The sequence below is a fragment of the Mercurialis annua genome, linkage group LG1-X (assembly GCF_937616625.2).
Source record: "Mercurialis annua linkage group LG1-X, ddMerAnnu1.2, whole genome shotgun sequence".
Taxonomy (NCBI): domain Eukaryota; kingdom Viridiplantae; phylum Streptophyta; class Magnoliopsida; order Malpighiales; family Euphorbiaceae; genus Mercurialis; species Mercurialis annua.
The window spans coordinates 55,454,835-55,475,994 of record NC_065570.1 but is presented as its reverse complement, the minus strand read 5'-3'; the positions used below and the strand labels follow the sequence as shown (position 1 = coordinate 55,475,994).

The window sequence follows — 21,160 nt, the reverse complement described above, 5'->3', positions numbered from 1 at the left end:
TTAAAAAAATTTAAGTAATTGACTATAGTTAAAAAATGATTATCGAAATTAGATCGAAATTGACATATTCAAAAGATTGATATATAAATGAAAATGATCGAAAAAATAAAATATTTTTAAGTGATTATGCCGTACACACACACACACACACATACATAACATATATATATATACATATATGTTATGTATATATGTACATATATATGTATATATATAATCATACGAAATAAAGAATACACATCGATCAGGTGCATGGGTGCAACATAATAGGAAAATTTGTGGTTCATGCTGTCAGATAACGTTCATGTTAGATCTGACATGACACTATGTGAAAGTACCGTATGTTGAATGTTTAATGAAAATTTAAAAAACCCATATGTTTGAACAAAGGATAATTTTACCCCCTCGTCTTGATATGAAATATAAAAAACATCAAAATTAGCGAAATCATATTACCTTCACCATAAACTAGGCCAAACCGGATTGTTTTCCCCTTTTTGACAAAAAAAGAGTAGGATTCCAAATTTTCACACAATTAACTTTATTTAATCATATTTAACTATAATTAAATATCTAATTATAACCATAATTAAAATTTTAATAAAATATAATTAATTTTAATTAAACACTTAATCATAATTAACCTAACCTAATTAAATACTTAACTTTAAATAACCTAACTAATTAACCTAATATTTTCCACTACCACCACCATTATCCATCCACCGCGACTACTACTGTTCTTCCACCGCCAGCACCGTTGTCCCTCATCCTCCACCACCACCGACTCTCTATTCTCCATTTGTAAGAGACGATTTCATCTCTGTAAAAGATGAACCCATCTTACAGAGACGAAGCTATAGAGACGATGAACTCGTCTTTGTAAGAGACGAACCTATATTATAAAGACGAGCTTTCTTCGTTTGAGATGAAGAAGGTAGTGAGCAGCAATGGTGAACAGCGGTTGTGAAGTAGGTGGCGGCGACGGTGAACGAAGGAGAAGGAAGAGTGATGTAATATATTTTAATGAATAAAATATAAAAAGATTCCTGATTTGTTTTTGAAAATAATAATATAATATTGAAGTTTAAAAATTATAAGAGAATGGTTAACATTTAAAAAAAAGCACCAATTTGAAAAATGAAACAAATATAAAGGATTTATTAAAAAAATTGTCATTTAAAATCGAAGAGTGTATTTCACTCTCCCGGGTGCGACTGGGGGAGGGTGTCAAAAGAGACTGTTTGAAACAGTCTGCCATACTTATGGTTTTTTTGTACTTTTCTCGTAATTTTAACGTTTTTAATTTTTGGTGCCAACATCAGGGGATAAAATGATCCTTCGTTCCTATATGTAATTGATGGATTGCTGATCTGTAATATCCCGTACTTTTCTTTTATTTTTTTTAAAATTATTATTTCAATTAGTGCATTTCGTCGAGTTTTAGGTAATTTATTATTATTTTTATTAAATATTTTTATTAATTTATATGATTCGTTTATTGATTCGGTTGTGGTTCGATTCGTTTTTTTTCTTGTGTTGGGTTGGTTTGGCCTCAGAATGTTTAATCTTTTTTTTTTTTGTTTTAAGGCCATGCATTTGTTTAAAATTAAGCCCATGCAATGGTTTAATATTAATCTCAAGCAATTGTTCAATATAAGGCCCACGCAATTGCTTATATAATCTCATGCAATTGTTATTTTGGCCCATGCACTCTAAGTGTTGGCCATACTTCAGCATGTTACAGTTCCAAATTGTAACAAATTATGCTTCCTATAACAATACACATTCTTGTTTTTTTTTAGGTTATTTTAAAACGTTTTGAAATCCTAATTTCACTTCTTATACTTATAATAAACCCTGCCGTCACAAATACCTTCTTATTGCTCTGAAAATCTCATGCCGTCATTCTCTTTTTGAGTCCTGAAATCGGTAAGTTAGTTCGTCTATTTTCTGTTTTAATTCTATCGCGCAACGTTCCACATTTTGATCCGTTCTCGTTCGTTTTAGCACCTAATCGAGTTCCGTTTATTCGCTGACGTAGTTAACTCAATCCTCTTCGATCCTAAATTTGGAAATTTGTTATTCGGTACGTTAATCTATCCGTTATTAATCCCCGTCGTTTTATCGTTTTTGAGGGTAATATATACAGTTTTATTTTGATTGTTACTACCGATGGTTTTGTTCTTTTAATAAGGTTATTTACGTGTTCTAGGGTTATAATTGATGTGTTATGTTTTGCCTTTGATTCACCAACTGAAACGATTTTATTTGGGTTTCATTAACTGTTTTTGGTCATTGTTCTTTGGCCACCATGGTTAACTATTTATGTTCTTTAAATTGATAATGTTACTGTTAGGTGAAAATAAATTATTTGGCTTGAGTTTTGGTTTGGTTTCGTGATAGGTATGCTTACTGTAACTTGTTGAGTTTCAATGTTGGTTTGTTTTGTTGAAGATGGTTCTTCAATGGGTTAGGGCGGTAATATTTTGATATTCAAATGTTTGAGAAGGTTGTTGTTGAAGTTTTGCTAAATATTACACATCAATTTGGTTTAATGAATATGGCTTCTGAAACTTGATAGTGGCGGAAGTTGCAAAATTAGTGGGCTACTTTGTTTGTTTCAAGTTAGTTTTATAATATAAAATGGGCTTAATGAATGTGTTTGATGGCTCGGGCTTGGTTTCTTGTTTCAATTTAATTTGGGCTAATGTTGGCTATTAAACTTTTAATTTCTTTTAATTTGGTTTGTAAATTAAAAGGTTATTAATTTAATTATCGAGTTTGAAATCGGATTTCAAATATTCGTTTGATTTCTAAATTTGTTGTTGTTAACATTATTTGAGATCTTAAATTAATATTAGTATCGTTTATAAATTAAATTGCTTTTTATTATTATTATTATTATTATTATTATTATTATTATTATTATTATTATTATTATTATATATATATATATATATATATATATATATATATATTTTAAAAAACAATAATTTATTTTATAATCTTTTAAACAAATAATTACTTGGGTAATTGTCAAATTTTAAATTCTTGGTTTGGTGTGCTAATTTGGCTAATTTATATTTTTACCTTTAAATTATTTTCTTAAATTATTTTGATTAAGTAATTAATTTTAGATATTGGTTACTTGGGTTTCAAGCTATTGAGTTCCATTTTGATATTTGATTAATATTTTTATTAAATTAAAATTATAACTATGGTTTATAATTATGGATTAATGGTTGGGTCGGGTTAAACTTGGGTCGCCCGACATGTGGGATTAGCTTGGTAGTTTTTAGAAACTCGGCTAATCCACTATTTGAGGAAATTATTTAAGTTATCATTTAAATATTATTTTAATAATATTTTCGGATTGGATTTTAGGTGTGAACTCAATAGTCTTGAATTATTACGACATTATAATTTAGTTGAGAATTGTGTTTCTCTGTGTGTTATTTAATTGTCTGATTAATTGTGCTAGTCCTACGTGGTGTCTAGTATTCTTAGAGTTAGGGGTTGGAGCGATTTTAACGTATGATTTATTTTTAGACTCTTCGACTACTCGCGCTCCGGAGTCGAATCAGGGTTAGCTGTTTGCCGAAGTATCACGTGGATAAGCAATCAGTGAGTTTGTAGTGCTATTTACCGCTTTATTAAGTACCGCATCATATTTTAATATTATAAATGTTTTTGAACTGTTTTTACGGATTATGGATCTGGATTGAAACGAGCTGCTCGATAGGCTTGTATCGAGACTGTGTGCACCGGTAAGTACTCTGGGAATCGGCAGACTAAAGTCTTGCTCACACTGGTATATATATATGACGAGGATTTGTTCCCGTCCACTCTGGGTTTATCAGTATGCTATGTCATACTTACGCTGGGATCATTTCAATACTGTTTTCCATAATCATATTATATTAGTATAAACTGTTTTGATTTAAGGGTTTTAAACTTAATAAATGTAAATAGTATTGCGAACTCATCTCAGTATATCTGACCCCGTTGTTTTCCCAAATTTTCCAGGTTTATGATTTGAAAGCTGGTCCACTCCGATTCTTGATTCTTGGAGGTTTTTATGTCAATAAAACTAGTCTGTTGTTTTAAACTCTTAGACCGCAGTAGAACTAGTATAGTGTTTGATTATTATACTTTGGTTTGTCGTGGTGGTACGACTTTTATATTATTATACTTTGGCATGTTACATTGGATTATTATATTTGAGGCATGATTCACAGTTTCGGATTATTATCAAGTTATGATATTAGAACTGTTGTATAAACTATTAGACTTAGGTTGGAGTCTCGGTTGCCCCCGAGCAGTGGTTTTCTTGCAGGTTTATTTGTATATAAGGTTATCCGCGAGGCTTGCTACGGGTTTTGGTACGAACATACCCATACCCTAGCGCCGGTCTCGATCCATGAAATTGGGTCGTGACAAAGTTGGTATCAGAGCTTTGGTTTCAAACCAAGGCCATTTGCTTGCTATGTGTTTACTCTGTTAGGTCGTTTTTGAGTCATAGGTACTACTGCGGAATTAGGATTCATGTCTTGTCTTTTGAAACGTCATCTTTTAATTTTAAACTTTCTGCTTACAGCGATAGGAATGTGTCGAGTCAGTCATTTTTTGTCTTGATTTGATGCTAATATTTTTGTTGTTGATGTCGTTTCACTTGAATGATTTTATTTGCTTTTGATTTCTCGGAAAATCTTATTTTGGTAATTTGCTTTAAATCATGCTTGGGCATGATGTTATTTTCCTTATCATGATGATAATGCGTTTTACTAGGTGATAGTATTCTAGCTTTTATGCCCATAATAAAATTGTTGATGTTGAACTATTTTGAGAGTACTTCTGGCTTCGGCAGTGAGTGTTGATTTCTAAAAATAATATTTTGTTAAACTTCAGCATTGTTTTGAGTTTAAATGATTTTTGACTGAAGAATTTGTATCACGTTTTGTGGATTACGTTGCTGATCACGTATTAGTTTTAAATTACCTTAAGGGAGTTATTTTTGCCTAATTGGTGTTTTGACGCAAATAGTCAAACAGGTAGTCTGGACATGACACCCTAAAATATTATTTACAGTATCTTGCTAATAAAATGAAATTCTTATATTTCAAAGTTTTATATTTGACTATGGATTGAAAAAGGATTGATATTTTGTAATAAAATGAATTTCTTGTATTTTAAAAATTAAAATGTTACGTCTACCTTGGTGTTTTCAAAATGATTGTTTTGAAATAAAGTTATTTTGAAAGGTGTTACAGTTTTGGTAATTTAATAATACTTTTATAATTTTTACCATATTAGGTTGTCAACACTTTGGTGTTGTTGGCCTTATACTCGATTTACTAGTTTTGACTAAAACTTGTGTTTTTGATAAGGTTGTTAAAAATAATTGTTTGCTCACTTGGGTGATGTGTTGATGTTATCATTTGGGTGGCGTCGAGCTTCCTATTTTAAAAGGATTGGAATTTGTTTTAAAACGCGTTTTTTTTTTCCGGATTTGAAAAATGTTTTGTATACATTTTACAAATGGTAATTACGGGTTTGACTTGGGTCACCCAAATTTAGAGTTGAGTTTGGAAGTTGTAATTGCTCGACTAACTCGATGATTTTAAACTGAGACTTTGGAAAAAAAAAAAATTAACCATTATTTTGCAAATAGGTTTTCCGGAAAATGATTTTTAAAACTGTGGGGCTCGACATGAACTTGAAATTTATTTTGTAAATTTTATCTTTCAAAATGGTTTTGATAAATACTTTTGACCAATATCTTAATTTATTGTGATCTGATTTGATATTTTGAGCATGTCATTATATGATTTAATATTTTAATCATTTCCGGGTTGTTTGAGTTGTTACCATGTCGGTAGGAAATTCGTTGATCATATAAGATGTTCTATGCTCAATCCTTTGATATTTATATTGTTTAACCATCCAAATGAGTAATTGTTTTACATCAAGATGTTTAAGTGTTTATCGGATGTGTGATCAATTTTTGACCTATATTACTGTGTTATTATTCTTGTCTCTAGTGTTTGATTAAGTTATGCGTTATCAAGTTGACCTCATTGTGTGGAGTAGCACGTGAGGGTATTCCTCGCTAGTTTTTCTTTGGCCTAACTTTGGCGTTGGTGTCGATATGCGATTCGAACCTTTGTTTTGACCCTGCGATTTGTTTAGATGTTATAATTGGTTTAGCTGGATCGAACGTTTGACCCTGGAAATCGAAGTGATTAATTTTCTTATCAATAAATTTGAGGAGCGATTCTCAAGAGCTGTTCGCTGGTTCGAATTCTGAATATGTCCTGGTCAGAGGAAGGCGATTTGAGTTATATTACTCAGCACCGGTGGAATAATTCTACTCGTAAGTGTTTACCTCGTGCGTGGAATTTCTAGCGTTATGCATTTCTAGATCGTGTCCGTTGTGTAAATTGGAGTATTAAAGTTCTTTGACTTTTGGCATTCTGGAAAAGAATGTAGTAACTTTGTTCGAGGTTGATCAGTGTAATAATTACACTGGTGTTTTTAATCAGGTAGAGCTGTGAGATGCCAAAACAAATAGTGGAGCTATGAAGACGGTCATGTTACTTTGATGCCTTTTGGAAATTTTGTCAATTTGATTTGAGGGGAGATTCGTTGTTAGGTAAATTTTAGTTTCGATGTTAAATTTGGGTATTTTCGTTAATGGCGATGCCAATTGGTGGATTAGGATAATAGAGATGGGCAAATATGTCAAGATGGACGAGTGCACGTCTCACAGAGTGTAATGTCTAGAAAATGTTTCGAAGGAAAATTGATTTCAAATGTTAACTTGTTAAAGTAATTGAAATGTTTTTATCACGTAATTGTGCCCAGACATGTCATGAACATGCATTTGGAATGCCACGAATAGGAAACTGCATTAAGCATTGAGTATGATCACTTAAAAGAGAAATAAATAACACATGCATTTAGTACATTCATCACGGCATTAGATGATTAGGGTTGAATGCAACTCTTTGGGGATGAGAGCTGTCATCACCCTGGCGCACAATTATGTAAAATAAATTTTATCATTGGGACTTTTCAGGAAAAATGTTCTGTTATAAACTCGCGAGTTATATTGTGAAAATACTGCTTAAAAGGTTATTAAAATTCAAACGGTTTTGAAATTTTTATTTGGTTGGAAACTAGACAAATACTCTGTGATGACGTTGGTGATTTAAGAGAAATTGCAGTGTAAGGATTTATTCAATATTGTTGGAGTATCAATATTTGGTAAATGGGAGCTATGGATATAAGGTTACACTCGAGGTTTAGTTCGGATTAAAGAATTGTGTCAGCTTAGAGTATATTATTTGAGGATTTTAGTTTTAAGAAAATTGGTTATACTCTGCGTGTTCATTTACACTAATAGATTTAAAAGATATTTAGTTTTTACAGATTCAATTTTTTTTTGGTACCGATATGAAAATTATTTTGTAAAAAAAGGGATTTTTATTTGAAAAAATATTTATCTTTTGGAAAACTGGTGAAATTTTTGTCAAGTTGATTAAAAGTGGATTTTAAGATTTTTCAAAAGAAACGATATTATAAAAATCGTGAATTTATTTTGAAAGTAAAGTTTGGTGGTGATTTGAAATTGAGAGTGTCTTATTATGTTAATACGTTTACAAACAAAAGGATTTTTTTTTCAACTGGTTAATTATTTTTGGTTGAAAATAAAATCTAAAATTTGAGGTGCTAATGATTTCAAATTAAAGGTGGATGGTGTTATTAAATATTTGTGTTTACGTAAAGCGTTTTTTTAGGAAACTTTTGTTTTGAGCATAACCAATAATCTGATTAATTGCGATTTGATCTAAATGATCTTTTGTCGGATTCGAGGTTATAGTGATTAAAAAAAAATTGAGAATGAAAAATTTGTTGTCAGAAGTGGAGTTATGTTGTCCTTAAAAATTTATGTGTTTTCTTCCGTTTTGGTTCGCGAAATTGATGGTATTGCTGAGCTGATTTTTAGTTGGTTGAACCGAAACGATTCTAGTGGTGTTTTGGTTTTCAGCCGCTATTTTGTGAGAACATATTTGATCAGGATGACATTTTGATTTGCTGTTAAGTCTTCTCATACGAGGTAATTGATGTTGTGACCACTATAAGTGATATAGGGCGTATACGTTAAGGGATGTACAATTATTTTCAGTGAGAGTGTCTGTATGTTTTGGTTTGTAGCATTGGAGTTTGGCGTAGTAAGATTAGGATTTGAGTTTTGGGATTGTTCCTACACGTGTAGTGTTTTTTTTTGGTAGTCTTTAAGACTTGAGCCTGTTATTTTCGAAATTTTTCCTCGTATAGCGTATTGGTTATTCCCGGTTAGAAAATAAAGTTTTAATTCGTTCACCCGGGGTGTTTGAGAAGTCGTTGATGTACCAAATTGTTGAACTCATAATTATTTCGCGTATGCGTGTGGTGACCATTCGATTTTTTTAAATCAGTTTTAAACTCGAGATCGAATTTCTCTAAGTTGGGGAGAATGTAATACCCCATATATTTTTTCACCGTGTTTTCAGTTGATTTATGTTTCGTTTCGCTTTGACTCTCCTCAGTTTTCATTGTGGTAGGATTACCCTTGATGAGAATTTGTTTAATCTAGTGAGATTGCGGTTGTGTTTTGCTTAGGTTGAATTAGGTAGTGTTATTTTGTTTCCGTTGAGTTGTCACCTGGTCGTAAAGTGATTTTGAGAATCTTAAATTATTACAATTAATTGTTTTCTTTTCATTCTGTTGAGGACGCGTTATTCCGTATTTTTGAGTTACAAGTGATTTTATGTTTGCTGTAACTGATTTTTGTTTTCTATGACTCTGGTTTTTGGTAAATTCGAGGACGAATTTTTAATAAGTTGGGGAGAATGTAATATCCCGTACTTTTCTTTTATTTTTTTTAAAATTATTATTTCAATTAGTGCATTTCGTCGAGTTTTAGGTAATTTATTATTATTTTTATTAAATATTTTTATTAATTTATATGATTCGTTTATTGATTCGGTTGTGGTTCGATTCGTTTTTTTTCTTGTGTTGGGTTGGTTTGGCCTCAGAATGTTTAATCTTTTTTTTTGTTTTAAGGCCATGCATTTGTTTAAAATTAAGCCCATGCAATGGTTTAATATTAATCTCAAGCAATTGTTCAATATAAGGCCCACGCAATTGCTTATATAATCTCATGCAATTGTTATTTTGGCCCATGCACTCTAAGTGTTGGCCATACTTCAGCATGTTACAGTTCCAAATTGTAACAAATTATGCTTCCTATAACAATACACATTCTTGTTTTTTTTTAGGTTATTTTAAAACGTTTTGAAATCCTAATTTCACTTCTTATACTTATAATAAACCCTGCCGTCACAAATACCTTCTTATTGCTCTGAAAATCTCATGCCGTCATTCTCTTTTTGAGTCCTGAAATCGGTAAGTTAGTTCGTCTATTTTCTGTTTTAATTCTATCGCGCAACGTTCCACATTTTGATCCGTTCTCGTTCGTTTTAGCACCTAATCGAGTTCCGTTTATTCGCTGACGTAGTTAACTCAATCCTCTTCGATCCTAAATTTGGAAATTTGTTATTCGGTACGTTAATCTATCCGTTATTAATCCCCGTCGTTTTATCGTTTTTGAGGGTAATATATACAGTTTTATTTTGATTGTTACTACCGATGGTTTTGTTCTTTTAATAAGGTTATTTACGTGTTCTAGGGTTATAATTGATGTGTTATGTTTTGCCTTTGATTCACCAACTGAAACGATTTTATTTGGGTTTCATTAACTGTTTTTGGTCATTGTTCTTTGGCCACCATGGTTAACTATTTATGTTCTTTAAATTGATAATGTTACTGTTAGGTGAAAATAAATTATTTGGCTTGAGTTTTGGTTTGGTTTCGTGATAGGTATGCTTACTGTAACTTGTTGAGTTTCAATGTTGGTTTGTTTTGTTGAAGATGGTTCTTCAATGGGTTAGGGCGGTAATATTTTGATATTCAAATGTTTGAGAAGGTTGCTGTTGAAGTTTTGCTAAATATTACACATCAATTTGGTTTAATGAATATGGCTTCTGAAACTTGATAGTGGCGGAAGTTGCAAAATTAGTGGGCTACTTTGTTTGTTTCAAGTTAGTTTTATAATATAAAATGGGCTTAATGAATGTGTTTGATGGCTCGGGCTTGGTTTCTTGTTTCAATTTAATTTGGGCTAATGTTGGCTATTAAACTTTTAATTTCTTTTAATTTGGTTTGTAAATTAAAAGGTTATTAATTTAATTATCGAGTTTGAAATCGGATTTCAAATATTCGTTTGATTTCTAAATTTGTTGTTGTTAACATTATTTGAGATCTTAAATTAATATTAGTATCGTTTATAAATTAAATTGCTTTTTATTATTATTATTATTATTATTATTATTATTATTATTATATATATATATATATATATATATATATATATATATATATATTTTAAAAAACAATAATTTATTTTATAATCTTTTAAACAAATAATTACTTGGGTAATTGTCAAATTTTAAATTCTTGGTTTGGTGTGCTAATTTGGCTAATTTATATTTTTACCTTTAAATTATTTTCTTAAATTATTTTGATTAAGTAATTAATTTTAGATATTGGTTACTTGGGTTTCAAGCTATTGAGTTCCATTTTGATATTTGATTAATATTTTTATTAAATTAAAATTATAACTATGGTTTATAATTATGGATTAATGGTTGGGTCGGGTTAAACTTGGGTCGCCCGACATGTGGGATTAGCTTGGTAGTTTTTAGAAACTCGGCTAATCCACTATTTGAGGAAATTATTTAAGTTATCATTTAAATATTATTTTAATAATATTTTCGGATTGGATTTTAGGTGTGAACTCAATAGTCTTGAATTATTACGACATTATAATTTAGTTGAGAATTGTGTTTCTCTGTGTGTTATTTAATTGTCTGATTAATTGTGCTAGTCCTACGTGGTGTCTAGTATTCTTAGAGTTAGGGGTTGGAGCGATTTTAACGTATGATTTATTTTTAGACTCTTCGACTACTCGCGCTCCGGAGTCGAATCAGGGTTAGCTGTTTGCCGAAGTATCACGTGGATAAGCAATCAGTGAGTTTGTAGTGCTATTTACCGCTTTATTAAGTACCGCATCATATTTTAATATTATAAATGTTTTTGAACTGTTTTTACGGATTATGGATCTGGATTGAAACGAGCTGCTCGATAGGCTTGTATCGAGACTGTGTGCACCGGTAAGTACTCTGGGAATCGGCAGACTAAAGTCTTGCTCACGCTGGTATATATATATGACGAGGATTTGTTCCCGTCCACTCTGGGTTTATCAGTATGCTATGTCATACTTACGCTGGGATCATTTCAATACTGTTTTCCATAATCATATTATATTAGTATAAACTGTTTTGATTTAAGGGTTTTAAACTTAATAAATGTAAATAGTATTGCGAACTCATCTCAGTATATCTGACCCCGTTGTTTTCCCAAATTTTCCAGGTTTATGATTTGAAAGCTGGTCCACTCCGATTCTTGATTCTTGGAGGTTTTTATGTCAATAAAACTAGTCTGTTGTTTTAAACTCTTAGACCGCAGTAGAACTAGTATAGTGTTTGATTATTATACTTTGGTTTGTCGTGGTGGTACGACTTTTATATTATTATACTTTGGCATGTTACATTGGATTATTATATTTGAGGCATGATTCACAGTTTCGGATTATTATCAAGTTATGATATTAGAACTGTTGTATAAACTATTAGACTTAGGTTGGAGTCTCGGTTGCCCCCGAGCAGTGGTTTTCTTGCAGGTTTATTTGTATATAAGGTTATCCGCGAGGCTTGCTACGGGTTTTGGTACGAACATACCCATACCCTAGCGCCGGTCTCGATCCATGAAATTGGGTCGTGACATGATCCCACTTGATGATTGTAACTTGTAAACTAAGGTAACTAGCTATTAGACAATGGTGGTCTGATTGGCTTTCCGATAATTAACTCGGTTTAGGTTTAAGCTGAAAAAGAGTGTATTGAATGTTTGTCCTCGACTCGTTTTTGTAGTAGTGAGATCTGACCTGATTGAGTCATATAATACGTGCTACAATTACTTTATTTTTTGAAAAATAATTGTCCGCTTGTTAACATTAAAATAGTTCACCTTCAATAGATCCCACGAGAATATATCAATATTTCATGGATCATTCAAAAATTAAATGTAAACCTCAAATCAGCACTATAAATTTTAAATAATTCAAGAAATCCGACATGTAAGATGGATATGACATCTCTAAAAAAATTACTCAAACACAAAAAGCTCTTAAGTAGAGCGGTTTATAGATATAAATAAATAAATAATTAATAATTTGGGAGAGAGAAGCTGATTTTTCCATTACCTTTTTCTACGAAGAGAATTTTTTTAGGCACCGTTTGGATTGAGGGTTTTCAAAATCTATGGATTTTAACAAAATCGATGGATTTTAAATCAATGGAATTTAAATCCATAGATATTAAAATTCCATCGTTTGGATTGAAAATAAAATTAATAATTTTTAACATTATTTATAAATAGTATAACAATCCATCATTCATAAAAAATGGTAGATTTAGACTTTCCCACCTAGTAGGTGGGAAATCAAAACCCTAAAAAATGATGGATTGTAGAAAATGAGGGAATTTACAAATCCATTAATTCTATTAATTCTTTTTATACAAACGATGGATTTTGTCCAAATCCATTGATTGTTTAAAATCTATCGTTTAGAATCTATCAATCCAAACGGTGCCTTAGAGAGAATAAAAAGTAAGGCGTTGTGATTCATTATTTCATTTTTTATTATTATTATCAGCGGTAAAGGTTGAATTGTACAACTGAAAATAATTAAATTTAATTCAAATAACAAAAATTATAGACCGCATATATGGGAACAAAAATCCAACACCTCTAGATGCATGGTGGATAACCGAGCTATTGTTTTTGTTTTTTTAATGATAGCTATTAGGTTAGAGTTAGACACATAATAATGTGCCATTATTTCAATTTATCAGTATAGAGGAATCAAAGTTTTGGATGATGCAGTTTAAGAAAAAAAAAGTTCTAAATGATGATATCAATCAACCAAATATATATAATAACGAGTTTCATGTTGCACATGTGGGATTTGAGATGATAAACAAAAAACAAAAAAGAAAAAGAAAAATGGTACAGATTAAATAAAAAAAACATGTGCAATTTTTATCTTTAGAAGAAAAACATGTGGAATTTGAGCTTAATTAGCTGCATTTAATTCATAATGCACTAATAAAAAGAAAAAGAAAAAAAATGATGACATTCCTTTGTCACTCAGACGTCCATTTCAAAATATGTATAAATCTAAGAAAAGTGAATGAAAATGTAGTGGAAAAAGATTTATAAGGTTAAAATTTTGCTTAAATAATTGAAAAAATTAATTATATTTTAAACAAATAATATGAATAAATAATATTTTTCTAAAATTTAAATATAAGTAAAATATATGGTCGCTCAACATATTTTATGACCACTAACGAGTTATAACTCAAATAAAATACTAGACAATTTTCTGTCAAGATTACTTTATTTTTAATTAAAAAAACATAAAAAATGCATTAATAAATTATAAAAATATGATAATTCAATAATTAAATAATTAATACTCCTATAATTTATATATGAATATTGCAATAAATATAAAGTCAAGTACATCAAAGGAGTCAAATGATAAAGAGTAAATAAACTACTACAATCTAACGCCTAAAACTTGAGAAATTATTATATAATCTAGCACGTTATCTGTAGAATAAGACAATCACATTCGCGTCATTAAATAATGGTGTATTGTAATATTACTATTAAAAAATGTAAAACATAACAAGAAAAATTAGAATAATATTATTATTTTAATGGCATGTTGTAATGTAATTGACTTAGCCTATGAATAACATGGTAGAAAAAATAAAAACTTTAGAATACATCTAGAATAAGTTTGGATGGTTGTATTTCATGGAATTGTCCACCTTCTAGATTCGTTAAAGTAAATGTGGATAGATTTTTGCAGAAGAAAAGACGGCAACAGTTAGTTGTGTTCTTGGAGACGAAAATGGCAGGATTATTCAAGCGATGCAGTTCACTTACGTGGGTTCGTATGAGCCACAAATAATAGAGTTGATGGGGATAGGAGAGCCTCTAAACTGGTTGAAGGAGTGGAAGAATTTGATCGCGGAGTCCAACGCGTTGGAAGTGGTCTGCGATATAAGAACTCAGGAGAGAGCGGAGGGGGATAATTTGGTTGATGATTGCGTAATGTTAGCAAAACAGTACTCTAATGTATTTTTTATTTTGTAAGGCGGTTTGCAAATGAAGCTGCTCATTTATTTGCGGATAATGCTCATTTTGTGTTAAGTTATCGGGTTGGTTGTCAATTTTTTCCGAATATCTTACAATTGTATCAGTTTCGATTATCTCTTAATGAAAAATCTATGTTGAGTGTAAAAGAAAAGTTTGGATGGAGAAAAACATGAAAACTTTATCAACGCCAGTTATTGGAATGCAATAGGCTTTTGTCACATTTCAAGTTTGTGACAACTGTTAAGAGCCACACATTATATTGGGCCAAAGGCTGATAAGAGATAACTTGGCCCCTAAACACATTTAGAGTCTCAGACTTTCAGTTATAGAAAAAAGATAATTTTTTTTAAAATAGAAAAAACTACGTATTTAAAAAAAATTATATTTAGTATCTAAAAAGTTTATTAAAATACAAAGTAGATTTTTTCTTTTTACATACTGGATCAGAAATGCAGCAGAGATGTATTGATTATATATCAAATATGTATCAATTTTTTTTTTTTAATAGTAAAAAAAATATACTATAAATTATGTAATTTTTTTATTTTAAAGAACATTAATTTTTTTAATTAGGTGTGTATATTTGTAAATTAAGTGATTTTTTTAGGATAGTTTTATAATTATTTAGAAAAGAAAATAGATACTACAGAATATAAAAAAGAGCTATTCTACAAACTATCCAGGTAAAGAAATTGAGTTATCATAATTATTAAAAAAGATGGAAATATCATACTATAATTGGAATTTTCTCGTTCTGTTGATTAATATATTTCAAAGTAAAAATTGAATAATAATTTGATTAACACTACCATATAACAAGTTATTAAGATTTTAGAGTTTAAATTTTTAACCAATCACACCTATCTATTTATTTAGGTGAAAATTTTGTTTTGCATCAATGGTGGTCTTCAATTTTGCAGCCACTGAATAACAATGACTTAATACATTGTTTTATCTTTAAATTTAGGCTTAATTTCTTAAAAAAACCCCACCTTTCACTTTTTTTTCATTTATACCCCGACCTTGTAAAAACGCTATTTGTACCCAATTTAAAATTTTTATGTTACATCCATACCCAAAAGTATTAAATTGTACTCTTTTCATTTAAAAAAGAGTTTAAAACATACTTTTTTCTATTTTTAAAAATACAAATAAATCCTTAAACTTAAAAAATAATCAAAATACTTCCAAATAATTAATTAATTTTTTTAATTTTATTTTTTTATTTTTTTATTTTTTTTTGTCGGAAATATTTATTAAAAAATTAAAAAAATTAAAAAAAAATCGGAAATATTTTTTTAAAAAATTAAAAAAATATATTATTATTTTTAATTTTTTTTAAGAAGATGGTATTTTTGTACTATTAATAACTTTAATATCTAATTAGTATATAAGTTAAAAATGAAGGATTGTTTTAAATTCTTTTTCAAATAAAAAGAGTACAATTTAATGCTTTTGGGTAGATATGAAACATAAAAACTCAAAATTGAGTACAAATGGTGTTTTTATAAGGTCAGAGTATAAACGAAAAAAAAAATGCAAGGTGAGAGTTTTTTTAAGAAATTAAGCCTTAAATTTATACCCACTTATCTATTTGACTTTTCATTTTTTCAATTTAACTTATTTAACACTTCAACTTGTTTAGAGATTAAACAAGTAAAATTCACAAATTCAGGTGTCCAATAAATTAAACTGAAAAATAAAGGGTCAGATAAATAAATGGATACAAGTTTTCAGGAGTCCATCAATTTTAAGGGATAAATGTCATAAAAATCACCAACTTTACACGTTTTCTCAATTTAATCACGTTTTTTTTAAAACATTTCATAAAAATACACAAACTTTCATTTTTTCCAAATTCATAAACGGTGCTTTCGTGCCACTCATTCATTGGTGCAATTTGCTGAAGTGTAAGTCATTTTTTATCAATGAATCAATGACACGTCAGCACCGTGTATGAATTTGAAAAAATAAATAAAAATTAATGTATTTTTATGAAAAGTTTTAGAAAACGTGATTAAATTGAAAAAACGTGTAAAGTTGGTGAAGTTTTATGACATTAACTTTTATTTTAATACTTTGATGTTTGCGAGGGATTTTAAATGTTCTTACAATTTATATTGATATACATAATTTTGACCAGTTAAAATATTACATTCAAATTCGAATAAAACATCACATGTGGGCAGAATTCAAAACGTCGAACATTTAAGTTGTTTAACTATCTAAGTCCGAAATACACGTCATCAAGATTTCATCAGGTCGGCAATTGCAATACCCGTAGACGAACCTGCATGTATCCTAGTAAAACCCCTTTTCCCCTTTCCTTGGACGAATTTTCCCGAGAAAATTGAGAAAGAAAGTACGAGAATCTGTCACAAAAGAAAAACAATCATCTCGATCCTCCGTATGACTTCAGGTAAATTTAATACAACCAACTCCACCATTTGTTTCACTTTAACCAAATCAATTTCACAATTTGTTTCCTGCAATTGATATTATGATTTTGAATTCAATTTATTTCCTTTTATTTGTTTTCAGTTCAATCCAAAACAATCCAGTATTTCAGTTTACACGTGTATCGGTGGCATTTATAAATATATAAAAAATTGATTTCTTTTTATTGCTGTAGATTTTGCACAGCAAGTTCATGCTGAGCTTGAAACAGCTTTGCAATTGAAGACTGTACGGTATTTAGTTACACAAAGACCATGGCTTGGTAATAATACTATTATGAATTTGCTAATCTTACTGTTCATCGTTTCGGATAAGCAGTTTATTGTGCTTTTGATGGTTTATGATATGCATAAATTTTGTGTATGTTCCTTGTTAGATCTTTATGGAATCAATGTGAGACCTGTTGCACCATACGGAAGTGCAATCAGAAGACAATATAATGATCCTGCATTGATACATCGTAGCTTGCCCGATGAGCTAATCTTAGAGGTATGTTTAGTGCAAGAATTTTCCTTTTGATTATGTTTAATCAATTTTCAATTTCTCATGTTTTTGGAAAATCTATGGTTGGTAATTCCAATTCTTTAAACTTATTGAAAGAAATGAAATCATACACAAAACCACATAATTTAGTGCAGCTCCATTAGTTAATTATGGAGAATGTAATAGGATATACAGAAATGAGTACTGTGAATGATGTGGCTGATTGTTATTACTGCAGTTACATTTTATTAGTTTGGTTTTGCATCAGTGTGGAATTGAATTACAAAAGGACCCTGTGTTTGCTTATACTATAGACGAGGAGTTGCCAAAACCATTTAGTGATGATATGTTATGGGTTTGCAGGTCTTTTTACGAATGAATCCTTATGATCTAGGAAGAGCTTCATGTGTTTGTCGAAAATGGAGATATACTCTTCGTAATCCTGTCTTGTGGCGTAGTGCTTGCTTAAAGGCTTGGCAGGTAAGTTTCAATCTTGTGAGCTCTTTCCTCTTAGTTCAAGGCGTCCATGCTTTAAATTTGACATGGAGTTCTGTTTTTTCATGCAGCTATCTGGAGTAGTGGAAAACTATAAGATTTTGCAATCAAAGTATGAGAGCTCATGGAGGAAAATGTGGCTTTTAAGACCAAGGGTCCGTACTGATGGTATATTATAGTGTTATCCTAAACAATATCATGTTAATCTAAAAAAATTTCTTTCTTATTGACTTATTTGCCTTTTTGTTTGGAAAATTTGTAATTTAATTCTCCTTTATTGTTTTCATTTCTTCTCTTGCTTTTTTCACTTAAGATTCAGCAAACGGTAAACTTTGAGTGTATCTATTCTTAAATCAGGTCTGTACGTGAGTAGGAACACATATATTCGCACTGGTGTGAGAGAATGGACTGTCATCAATCCAGTTCATTTGGTATGCTTGAACCCTGTTATTCTTCTTACTAATTTGATGTTCATGCTTGGAAAAGTAAGTCTCACGTGCAAAGAGCTGTGGCGTTTAAGCGTAGGACAGAAGAATGCAACTAATGTAGTCCCATATAAAATGTGGCAGTATTTTTTTTTGAGTATGGAAGCTCGTGCTTTAGATTCTGCAACTTGAGGACTGTCAGATTTTCGAACTATATTTTAAATTGTTAGTGGTGTGGTGTATGAGATATCCTCTTTTGGTGAACCTTCTCTTCTCATGTGTATCTTGTACTATTATCACTCAAAGTACTTAAAACATCTCGAGGCAAAAAAACAGTATAGTTCCTGGTGGTTTGCAGTTATGGTTCTATGTGTCTAGATGTCTTTGCTGGACTTAGTCAATTTATAATACTTATTTATTTGTGATGGAAAATTTAGATCTTTTTTCCTTTTTGTTTTCAAAAAACTTACATTTTTTTGTTTTGCATTTCTTTCCTTTTTAGTTGAATCTTATTTCCTCGAGTTTAAGTCATAAATTTTGGAAATTGGAGCAAAATAGTTGTTTTTTTTCTATTTTTTTATTGCAAGCATAGTTGACGCGGACCTCTTATTTTAATCTTATTTACTTATTTTTGTTCATTTTGGTTTGTTCCTCTAATATGTGAATGTGAAGTTTGGCAATTTTTTCTTCATGAATTTCCTATTAGAAACACTGTTGATGTTAGTAGGAGAAAAGGTGAAAATAGCATATTTGTTCACTCTAATAGCACACTGGCCTCTTACTTTGTGAATTTTGTTGGTCCTATAAACTCATTTTGCAGTCCGTATACAAGGTTACTCATGTACAGCGATGCTAACTATGTTGTTTTAAGATTTTAAAGCCTTATGATGATTGCACTATGTTAGTTGGTGTGGCTTGTGAAGTAGGTATAAAGCATTCCACTATTATTCACTGAAAAAGGAGATTGACCATCCAAGAAAAGTAGATGTCTGATTATTCCGATTCATGTATCTCTGTTGTGTGTATAATTGCATGGATATATGTACTGCTGACTTTACGGCTGGAAAAGGCAACAGACATATATTCACATTGCTGAGGTTTTGTTTTATCACTATTCACTATTATCCTGATTTTCTCTCTGTTGCAGGTTTGCTATTATCGTTACATGAAATTCTTACCTTCTGGCAGGTTTCTCTATAAAGTAAAATCTCAGTCTCAGCTATAGTGATTCGTGATGAATAAATGAAATCTATACTTTTGTCTCTTCATGACCATTTATTATCTGTTATGTTGTGATGTATAGACTTCTTCTCATACAGTGAAGGAAGTTGTAAAATGCATGAATAATCGTTCATCTAAAGCAGATGATGTTTTTAGCGGCCGTTACTCATTGACCGATGACACGGTACCATTCTTAACTACATTTCAAACAATGAGTTCTCTGTTTTGCAAATTTTAGTTATGTTTTGCCATTGCTGGTTTTATTTGGTATCAAATATGCTATTAATTTTTCTCATTTTTTATTTCTCTATTTGTGATTGTGTATTTTGAAGGTCTTTATTCTTATTCATTTATTGCAGATTGAAGCTTCTTTCCTGTACCCTGGCTTGCATCCAACTCAGTGGAAAGTTTGTTTAAGGTAAAGTGGATGTGCTGCACTGGAATATTATCATGTAATTTTTTTTCTTTTTGTTTTAATTAATGAAATACAATTTCATACCTGTCTTGACATGTGCATCATTGTATGAATGTACACATGCTTGTATCTATTTAGCTTGTGGTAATATAACTTTAACTTGTTTGATTATGAAGTAAAGGTTATTAGATCATGCAAGGAGTTGAATATGGATTTTCTGTGCTCCTTACTGTGGATGAATTGGTTGTGGTCAAGTTGTATCATTTGTATTATTACTAGCTGTCTATTGTTGGGAAGGCACTTACACTGAATTACACTCGACCCCCTGGAAATGAACCGATGATATACAGTTAAAACCTAGCAAATGTTGTAATTAACACGAACAATTTCCATTATATGCTTCCATTAGAGAGCTTCTTTTTTCTCGTTCTTTTGCTTGCCGCATCCCTCCCGGTGACGGTCATTTCTCTCATCTGCTCCAGGTTAAGAGGTACAACCACAGGGGCTAACAATCGACTGGATATACTCTCACTTATTACGAGCAAAGTGGACAGTGATGGGGTCAGTGGGCCTGTGGAGAACATCGTTCGAGAGGTTGAAGACTGGCAGGAAGATGAGATGTCTCGCACATTACACAAGAGGGGTCTTTCATCTTTTGCATTTGTTCCATTTGAAGAGGTTTGCATTCTTAAATTTCTCCTTCTTCAGTTATTTCCTCAAGTAACTGTATAAAACACTGGAGGGTTGCGTCGAGTGGCTAGTCTTTATCTTCTGATAGTTTGTCACATCTACCATATCTTAGAAAAAAATAATACATGGAGACAAATATATATTTCTGTTTCTATTCAGATACTTAGTTTTGTCTAACCGTCTTCCTAACCAGCTGAACACATCTGCTTGCACACGCCAATATGCTACCTCTAATTTTCGTGCAACATAAGTTTTTGATACCTATACATCAAACTAATTTATGAAAATAAATGCTCGTGTATGGCATAGGTGGAAACATCAGTTCTGAACCTTCCTGTGGAAAAGATGGATTATTATGTTCCTGGCTAAATCCTGAATTGCCAATTTGTATATATGTAATTTCTCATACCCAAATATTTGTATAATATGTAGTGTTTTTCATTTATTGTCATTGGTTGTTCGTCTCACATCTTTGTAACTATAACAATAATGTTATCTGCTGTAAACTTTGTTATGATCATGAATTCACTGCTAGAATTATGATTGAACTTATCGAGGAATGTTCTAAAATATG

At 30.7% G+C, this 21,160-nt stretch overlaps 1 protein-coding gene across 1 annotated transcript; it reads left to right on the top strand.

Annotated features, from left to right (window-relative positions):
• Positions 1 to 16,615: 16,615 nt before the first annotated feature.
• On the top strand, positions 16,616 to 21,138 carry LOC126687196 (F-box protein 7). The gene is made up of 11 exons (XM_050381642.2): positions 16,616 to 16,819; positions 17,033 to 17,119; positions 17,234 to 17,346; positions 17,704 to 17,820; positions 17,907 to 18,003; positions 18,193 to 18,266; positions 19,408 to 19,461; positions 19,564 to 19,665; positions 19,841 to 19,899; positions 20,379 to 20,574; positions 20,896 to 21,138. Exons 1-11 carry the CDS (start codon positions 16,810 to 16,812, stop codon positions 20,953 to 20,955), a joined length of 969 nt encoding a protein of 322 aa, XP_050237599.1. The 5' UTR covers positions 16,616 to 16,809; the 3' UTR covers positions 20,956 to 21,138.
• Positions 21,139 to 21,160: the final 22 nt, after the last annotated feature.